Here is a 9,797-nt window from a genome sequence, read left to right on the forward strand (position 1 = left end):
GCAGGACACACACACACACACACACACACACACACACACACACACAGGAATCTTATCTGTCAGCTACTCCCACATGGTTAGAGCAGATCTGGAGTATCTTGACATTTTAAGGAGTGTATTCATATACTGGCAAAGTCCGAAATAATTTCAGGTTTACTTCAAAATACTTCATGTGAACTGAACAGAAACAAAATAAAACTAGGTCTTGTTGTTTTTTGGTTTAAATAAAAACTTAATTTACTGAGATCAGGTTCCATCGACAGAAACTAAATAAAACTCATCAAAACCATCAAATCTGTTCCAACAACCACCAACGCAACAACTGAGTTTAACAGAGACAGCTATTTTAAAAAAAAATATTATAATTTCACTGTTTATTAACCCTGCGACGTCGAATGTGAAACATATCACTTCTTTTTTGTGGGTTTTCTCATGTTTAAAGAAAAAATAACAGCACATCCAGGCTAGTTTTGGTGGAAACAGAGTGGGAGACGAGTAAACTCTATGAGACTCTGAGCCGAAACCTGGAATTACACGACTCATACAAAAACACCAACAGCACAGCGCCAGGCCGAGCTTTGCCGTTTGCAGACAATTATTTTTCTCCAATGCACACTTGTGATGACGACGGGCCTGATTGCACTTACAAAAAAAAAGAAAACAAGCAGGCTTGAAATAACCTGAGTGAGAACAACTGGCACTGACCAGGTCAGCAGGCCGGAAATCAGACTCCCGACAACACGGCACCCCAAAGCAGTTTATCTCCAGACTACAGACACAAACCAGCAGTAGTTAAATCCTAAAGATGTGTATTCCAATTAGAATATAATAAGGTTATAATAACTCCTATATAACCACAAGTGACACAAAGAATAATGATGTAACTCTCGTGCTGTCCTTGTTTCGTACGTGTGAGCATGAAGCTTCAACTGTCTCCGGGAGACACAAGCAGATTATTCTAGGTGATAGCTCTCCCGTTGCCGTAGTGATAGTGCACCAGTGTGTGATTGTGCCAGAGGTTTACATCTGATATGTGGTGTGAATGCTCGCCCTGTTCGCCGTCAGCAGCTGTGTTGGTGTGAATGCGTCACTCCGGCTGAACCGGCTCCTCTGCTATTGTGAGAAGACAGAGCGCTGATGAACGGACCCCCGCTGATAGAAACCCGATGACGATTCAACGCCAGGGATGGGGGGGGGGGAGGAACTCACTCAGTCATTAACAAAAATAAATAAAACTTTTCTTTAAGACAAGAATATCTCAAATAAAAATGATTCCTGGAGGTTCATCTCTACATTTCAACTGACAGTACTTTATTTGAGCTCCCACTTCAATGGGAGTTAAAAGTTACCACTTTCCTACTGGACCAAACCCCCCCAACAACGCCTTAAACATACTAATTAATACGATCTCCTCAGAGACGGCGGACTCCACTCGGACAACAAGTCGTTTTACCTTCATCGATCATACAAACACACTTAATTCGTGCTCGACAAACAGCAAACCGGTTCGTTTTTCCATATTTGATATTCATGTAAACATTGAAAAGAAACAGCTGTTATAACTCCGCCAAACTCCAGTGACAGAAACGCTCGTTATATTTCACCGATCAGTGAACTTTGAAACTTACCGTCTTTGTGAGTGTTTTCTATAATCAACGCCTGAACTGCTTTCACTAATTTGCGCGTTACCTGAACCTGGCGCCATTTCTCCTTTTTTCTCCCTTCAACTGATGACACGACTTCTTTCAGGTTAAGTTGACATTCGTGACTCTGTCGATGCTAAAAAAGCATTTTCCCCCCGTGAAGTGCACACGCTTCCAACTCTCCCCAGGGTTTACGTACGCTAAACAACGGTTCCTCTACTTCCATCTCTTACTTTGCTTTAAATGAGAGTTCATCTGTGTGATAACATATAACCAGCCACTTTTTTAATGCTTACCCCTTAAATGGTGCAACGTGACCCATTTACTGCAATCGCAACTTGCAATAGTCAGCACAAGCAAAACACGATGCGTCCTCAGGATTATGACGTATTAACAGTTGGAATGGAGGAGACGTACCAGAAAAGTATTGAAAGAGTACACACACACACACACACACACACACAATTAATGATGATCATTAATCTGAACTGTGTCTCGCCCACTAGGCCCCCTCAGCCAGACCAGAAGGAGCCTTGAGGTTATGGAGCCTCCACTGTCCGTCTGTCACACTCTCACTCTCACTCTCACTCTCAAACACACTAAGATAACAAGAGTCACTCTTGACTTGTTGTTATTGTGCGATCACCAACTTTCTTTCCCCCACAATAGAAAGTGCATCCATACTATTTGAAAGTTTGTGACACTGGGATTGGAACTGGGAACGTATTGATATGTGTATCCTCTTCCGTCCTACAGGAAGTGTCTTCTGCTGTGATTTGACACACAGATGGTCACTGAACAGGTCGGGGTGACTTCCTTAAAGGCAGCGTGGCCTTTATCCACCCCGACCCCATTCTGGCCTACATCCAGTTCCCGTCTAATCCCCGGAGGGCAACACAATCACAGATGTCAATCCGAACGGGATTATAATCACGGCAGGGTGTCGGACTCAACTCTCAGCTCCGGATTTAGGCGAAAGTTCTGCAGTTTTCTAATGAAGACCCTGAACGCAGAAGCGGAGTGAATCTTATGTAACGGAGCTTTCTATTGGCTCTCCCGGAGGACAACAGGTGTACTGACGAGCCGCCTATTGGCTGGACGATACGCACCTCACAGACCCAAAGACGCCACTTTCGGTAGTTTATTTTTCACACACACTTGAACGGTACACGTAAAAAAAAAAAGAAAAGAAAATGCGTGCACCGTTACGTCAAAAGTTAACAAACGTCAGCAAACTTCACACGTGTCAAAGTGGAGAGGACCGACGGCGCACTTACTCCGACATGGTCGCTCTTGCTCGGGTAAGAAGCGAGTCTTCCTCCGCCCTTCACCGGCATCCTGCGTGTCCGAGGCGGCTCAGCGGGCGCGTCGTCGCGGTTACAAACCCCTCCGAATCCGTGAGGCGGATTCAGGCAGCAGCGAGGAGCGTCGTGGCTGCTCGTTGTTTTTAAAGGATATGTGTTTTAGTGACAGCCGACTCCGCCCTCGTCGCAGCAGCGAAGGCTGGTGGTGTTTCCTCCGGGCGGAGCAGCGAACCGGAGCAGGCGGCGGCAGAAAGAGGGAGGTCCGTCCGAGCGGCGCAACAATCACGGAAACTCACATTTCCTGTTTCTTTCTCCCGATGTTTGCTGGAAGGTGGCACCGAGCAAATCCTCCGTTTAAGCTAGTAAACACCGCGACAGTGTAGCGGAGCGATGCGCTACACTGTCGCGGTGTTAAAACGCTCCGCGTCTCAGCAGCTGCCAACTTTATTATTCACCAACAAACACTCATGAACTACATCTCTTCTTCTTCTAATTATTCAGAAGGAAAATAACTCTAATTGGAAATGTTCAGCTGGGATTTAAAGACTAACTATCATTTTTTACATTTAATTTATTAATTAAATCTTTTTTTATCAGTTTATATATATTTTGTCCAGAAGGTACGGATTATAATTGATGTAGTAATTTATTTTTGCTGGTGTTTGCAATTTGATCTTAATATGTGAAGGATCAACTATGACATTCATAAATAGGAGAAATAACAATATGCTGATGGTTGCTCTATTCTTCTTCACACTTCTGTTCTCTGTCTGAACTCTCCCTCGAAGAAAACCTCCTTTTGACCAAATTGTATCCGTACCAACTACAAATGTAAACAAACAAAAGTTAGTCAACTCTTTCAGTTCCACACCAAAAACGATATGTTTGTACTAAACTTCCATTTACCAGCCTCTCCAAGCCTCTTATTACCTTTTTAATATGGCTGTATTGCACAACTTGTCAAATATGATCATTACATACAGTAATCCAGGATTTGATGAAACCGTCAGCATCTACGCTCACAACACCTTAAAGGGGGCGTGTGCTCATTTTCAGGTTCTACTAGAACACGTTTACTTGTTTTTAATGTCCAAAAACACAATTATGTTTATTCTCACACTGTCTGTCTGAATCAACACATTCTCACCTCAATGAGGTAAAACAGCGCGGTTGACATTAACTTCAGTCTCATGACTAATGACAACTCTACACTAACAGCGGTCTCCTGGGTGAACTTCCTGTAATCGTTTGACCCATCACCCCCATTGGTGCTGAGGTTTGATCTCCCCACTGAGTTGTTGCTCTGCATTGGCAAATAAATAAATAAATAACTGCAAAACAAACATAGCTTTTGAGGCTGAAGATACCTGCAAATAATTATACTGTAAACAAGACAAAAAGCCATATACAGTGTAGCTACTTTTTCACCTTTGTTAAAACGGTGCTGTATAAATGACGTTTTACTTACTAATTGGATACATTATCCATTTTTTTAAGACTTGCGTAGTATCATCAAATCCCAGTTAAAGCTATGTAGCTATGACGGATAATTTCACATTTTTTTAAATGTCAAAGCTAAATATTTTACTGTAGAGTTCAAGCTTTTTTCACTTTAATTCATTCAGAGTGTCTTCGGCAACGATTCGGTGGCCGCTAACAGAGAGATGTGTGAAACAAGTGACGATGTGTTCAGTGACAGTGTCAATGTGTCGATACACGGCTAAATTCATTCAGTGTGGTGATGCACTCATTCTGTCAGCACATCCTTCTGGCCTTGAATTTGCAGGCCAAATCTTATCTGAAACTCATCAAGCTGGGCTGTGTACGTGTGTGTGTACGTGTGTGTGTGTGTGTGTGTGTGTGTGTGTGTGTTTATGCATCCTAGCAAGCCAACCATGCTTCAGACAGAGTCCTCCTTTCAGTGAGTCCAGAGAGAGAAGCAGCATCATCTAGAGGCTACTGGGGGAACCAACGGACAAACAGAGAAACTGCCTCACGCTCGAATATTATGGGATTATATTATTATTATTATTATTATTATTATTATTATTATTATTATTATAGGTTGTTATGACACACACCAATAATCCAAAGCCTCCAGTGGCTACAAATACACTGCGGGAATGAACGACCCCAGAATGCAGTGGGGGGATGATAGCATCCTCCTAAACAGAGAGGCTTTACACATCTTTAGTTTTCTTCACTGTTGCCCTTTTCGTGTGAAATCATCTATCTGGATCTGAATCGTTTTCTCTCCTGTTTTAATGACTTGAGAACAGGTGAAGGAAGGTTTTGCCAGATAATCTTTCCCTTTGTTTGTCAGTGAAACAGGTGGGAAAATAGGTTACAATAGTTTTTCTCTCCCCCTAATCTCAATGCTTAATGTGGGGTCGTGTTGCACTTCAGCTTCTTGTGGTTGAAATTAGTATTTACATGAGCAAACATACAGAAAAACAATGCTGAAAAAAGTAAATCTTTTTTTCAACAGTTTTCACAGATTTAAAACAGGTAACCTCGAAACCTTATCCCGTAAAAACATTTTTTACTTGGAAAAACGTTTCTTCCAACATTTCACAGATACATTTTTTTAAGGAATTTGGAAATATCATCCTGGCAATGCCAGGTACAGATGATCAGCGTGCATGCTAACGTGCTAATGTGCTAACATGCCCGTGTCCTATAGCAGGGAATGTCTGTCTTTCAGAGATGTCACACTGAGGCCAGCTGAATCATCCTGCTGCCCAAACGGACTCACTGATGGAGGCTGATGTAATATGTAGTGGCAGACAAAAAGAGAAATATCACACACAGCTACAGTGAGTCACGTGGCTCCAAAAACACCACAATATATAACTATTACTTCTGCAAATAATAATAATGTTTTTTTCATTTTTGAACTGATAACAAGCTCTTCGTTATGTTTAAGCTTTCTGTATGTGTGCTCCACATTATTACAGTCAGTCAGTCAGTCAGTCTGTCTGTCTACCTACCTATCCATCCGTTAGCTGCTAACTGCCGGCTCAGCCATCTCCGTGTTCTCATAATAACGCTCTGTATTTGGAATTTAGCACATTTAATTGATAAACAGAAAAAAAAACATAATTCGTCCCCGTCAGCAACAGAGCAAACACACATTTGTATTCTTTTTGTATCTTCCTTTACATTCTCAGTATTCCTTATATAACCAACCGTAAATGTGAATGTGACAAAGATGTCTATCATCGGATATTTGATGTCAAACTTGACACACTGTGACCCGAAACGTCTCCGTAGCTGCTGAGTGGCTTGTTTCGGTCGGCCCTTTGGATAACTTCCTCCATACAGATCAGAGTGGCGGCTCACTGGCCGTCACTCTGCCGCTGTGCAACTTTGTGGTGAGGATAATAATTAAAACACAGATTTGGGGGAAGGTTGTTGAGGTTTTTTTACTGCGTCATATTTGCAAATGAAGTGTAAGTATGGTCTTTTATGTCTACAGAGGAACTGTAATAAAGCATATGAATCAATCGTGGGACCAATTTCCTAAATGGAGTCACAATGCAGCCGGAGGGACAACGGAGCGATGCATTGATCCACAGACTGATTTCGTGTTCTGGCTGAGATTTTATTTCACTTCTTTCCTCCTCCTCCTCCTCGTCAGAATGATCATAGCTAAACGACACAAAGATGTTCCCTAAATGATCTGTATAATAACGCAGGAGCAAGCAGCACTGAGGAGGGCAGAAAAGAGGCGACTGCAGTGAAAATGTTTAAAAGGTTAAACATCAACAAATTTGAAGTCAAGCTTAAATATTTTGTGAAATCTAACTTTTTTCCAATTCATTTTAAGTTTTGGAGGGAAAACTGAACCAGATTTGTTGGATGAATTGAATTTTTCATTGGTGTTTGCTTTTTCATCTTTGGTTAGCAGCATCTGTTTGCAGGACCCTATGTTGCTAAGTAAAATGTTCAAGGTTTGGTTTAAAATGACTCTGGAAGTGACATTATTTCTGTAGAGTAGAGGAGCGTGAGGATTGTTTTATTTTGGGGTAATCAGGATAAACGAGGACGGGAAAGAGAGGAGAAAGGCAAGCAGGAGGTTGAGGTTGATCAATGTTTGCAGGAAGGTGAACCCTGTGAATGTGAATGTCCGACTGTGACCCCGGCACACGGATCCAGCACAGGTATCAACCCGGGCGTGTCTATTGACCAAACTGACATGTTAGAAGGTTACCGTGGTGACGACAGGGAGCAAGCTGTCCTGATGCTGCTGCAAAACATTCAAACAACAAGGTCGGGAACAGCACATGTACCAACGCCTCTGTACAAACCTGTAAATCCTCATATCAAAGGTGCGTTCACCATCTGAGGGACGGCAGTATTCAACAAACGCCGAACAGACACGACCTGTCGTTTCATTTCAACCTCAGTTAAAGGTCAGTCTAGGCATGTGACGGGGATTCTGATGTCTGACATCTTTTGTGGCTCTGAAGGAGATCCGTCATGATGTCAGCTCGAGCCTGGAGACTAAAGGGAAAGTCTTCACGTCGGCCAATATAACAATGAAATCAACAAAAAATAAAAAATGCAGCTAAAATGAGAACTGTATCGGCAAATCAACTTTCAGTGTCGTCTCACAATAATAATAAAAACTTGCAGACAATGTGCACCTGAAAGGACAGATGTCGCTGTAATGAATCCTGATCTCTTCATAAAACATCCCAAAGTTAGTCTGAAGATACCGAGGTTTCATTAGTCACACAAATTAAGTCAGTGTCTTATCTTTTAAACCAATGTGGAAGTGTCTTCAACCTGCATTCTCTCTTCTGGCCACAAGGGGGCTCACTTGATTTATTACCTCAGTAAATATTGTAATCATGACTTTATGGTCTCTATCACAGGCATGATGTTTATTTAGTAAATCATTGTCCCAATTAAAAGTCAAAAAGACCATAAAGCAGGGGATGCTTTGGGGGCGTGGCTACCTTGTGATTGACAGGTCACTACCACGACATTGTCCCGTTGAGTCATCAGTGTTTTCATCTTTGAGCTTAAACCCTTTCACGGTGTGTTTTCAGGTCATTAAAGGTTGATTCATTTTGGTCGTATTTATCTTCACCTTCAATTCTGATTCCAAAAAACATAAAGGGTGTTTAGGCCCATAATAGTCCAGTTATTCCTCAATGACGATTAACTTCTAAGAAAGTAGGAATCCTCCCGATGATTCCTTCTTTACTTTTAATTATACAGGTCCACAGGTGGCAGCGGCATGCTGGGAGACGGAGGCTATTTTCTGCTCTCCTGAAGTCAAACAGGCCACAATTAATCAAAGAGATGCGGCAACATCGGGAGAGGGAAGAGGTCTCTATCTATAGCTGAGCTTCTCGTCTTACAGCTTCAATTTCCATGGAGACAGACAGTTCATGAGTAAAAAAAAAAAAAAAAGAATTAGAGGAAAACAATAATAATCAGAAAAGTGTATTCATTTGAGTTCTTGAACTGTGGCATCCTCTTCAATTTCCCATTCAGCCACTCAGGGGTTCAATTCCCTCACCTCCATATCAGGGTGGAGGTAGAAATCCCCCCACTTGTTCAGGTAAAATGACCATTTAAGGACTAGTACAAGTATTTTGAAGTGGAGTAGTATGAGGTTCTTATCCATATTCACTGGATTACCTGCAGTATGTGGCGGGCAGCACAGTCATCAGACTTAACTCAAGAAAACAGTAATTTTATCTCACAGAATACAGTATACTGTATAATAACACATAACTAACTAACTGATCACTGCAACGGTAGACCAGAAACCCCTGTGGTCTGATAAATGACTGGGATACAAGACTTATACAACAGCTTCAGTTCCCCGTAGGAAATGTCTGTCTTCCCACATGGTAAACGCAAAGATATTCTAAATATAGCATACACTTAAAGTGAGATTGATTTTTATAGGTGTCTGAAATACGTTATGCTGCCGCACTGACACTCCCGTCCGCCTCTCTGAGCTGGACATGTGCCAACCGTCCTCCATCGTAGGTAACAGTGTGACTGCGGATAAGTACCTCATACAACCCGGTTCCACTCATCCAAACTGCCCCTTTATTGAAAAAACAGGATATTGCAAAGCAAAGCAGGTCAAACTAAATAGGGAAATAATGTGTGAAACAGAAGCGTAACAGAAAATGAGGTCATCACAAACGATGCGATGCAAGAGAATACATGTAGTGAACAATAGAAACAGAACAGAAAGTAAAATATGTAAAGAGGAGAAAAACAACTCAGTTTTATAGTTTTGCAGGTAAATGTGACTTATGTAGCATAGAGTTTAAATACATTAAATGCAGACAGCTTGTGGAAAAGTTTTCTGTGGTTATCTGACCGACAGCAGTGTAGAGTGAAGACAGTTGAGTGTGTTGGTGGAATACCTGGTGACGACAGGGAGTCACACACATGCATGGAGGAGTGTGAGGCTGCTGGCAGTGCAGGCAGTGTGTGTTTAAGCCATCCACGTGCCTCAGCACACACACCTCTGAGCTGTACCACTCCCTACAAGGAAACACCAGGGTCAGCACTCTCTCTGTCTTAATGCTGCACACAAACACGCACACACACGAACAAAGACACCCATTCATACATCTTCACATTCAACGGTTAATCAATACATCTATAAACACAACAGCAACAAACGTATAAATCACACAGCGAGTTGTTGGAAGGTACACTTTTGAACGAGGAATGAGGAAAGTCGAGTATATTTATTTTTGGGAAATCGCCTCCACGCGGCTCTCGACATGGTGACGACTGAGCCGGCGGCGAGCAGCTAATGGTGCTAACACACAGTTCAAAACAATGAGTGAGGAGTCAGCTGGGGGAG

At 42.2% G+C, this 9,797-nt stretch overlaps 1 protein-coding gene and 1 long non-coding RNA gene across 3 annotated transcripts in view; both read right to left on the bottom strand.

Moving 5' to 3' along the window:
- The window catches only part of LOC311023258 (tight junction protein 2-like), a 43,553-nt gene extending 40,353 nt beyond the window's left edge, over window positions 1–3,200 (bottom strand). For both annotated transcript variants that reach the window (XM_084024971.1, XM_084024972.1), the window contains exon 1: window positions 2,921–3,200. In XM_084024971.1, coding sequence (XP_083881097.1) covers window positions 2,921–2,980 — 60 coding nt within the window. In that variant the 5' untranslated portion in view covers window positions 2,981–3,200. The remainder of the gene's footprint in view (window positions 1–2,920) is intronic.
- A 6,116-nt stretch (window positions 3,201–9,316) lies between these two features.
- LOC311023263 overlaps window positions 9,317–9,797 on the bottom strand; it is a 19,495-nt gene continuing 19,014 nt past the window's right edge. The window contains exon 4 of the long non-coding RNA XR_014598204.1: window positions 9,317–9,469. This is a non-coding gene — a long non-coding RNA (uncharacterized lncRNA). The remainder of the gene's footprint in view (window positions 9,470–9,797) is intronic.

This window comes from Eutrigla gurnardus (assembly GCF_963514095.1).
Source record: "Eutrigla gurnardus genome assembly, chromosome: 13".
NCBI lineage: Eukaryota > Metazoa > Chordata > Actinopteri > Perciformes > Triglidae > Eutrigla > Eutrigla gurnardus.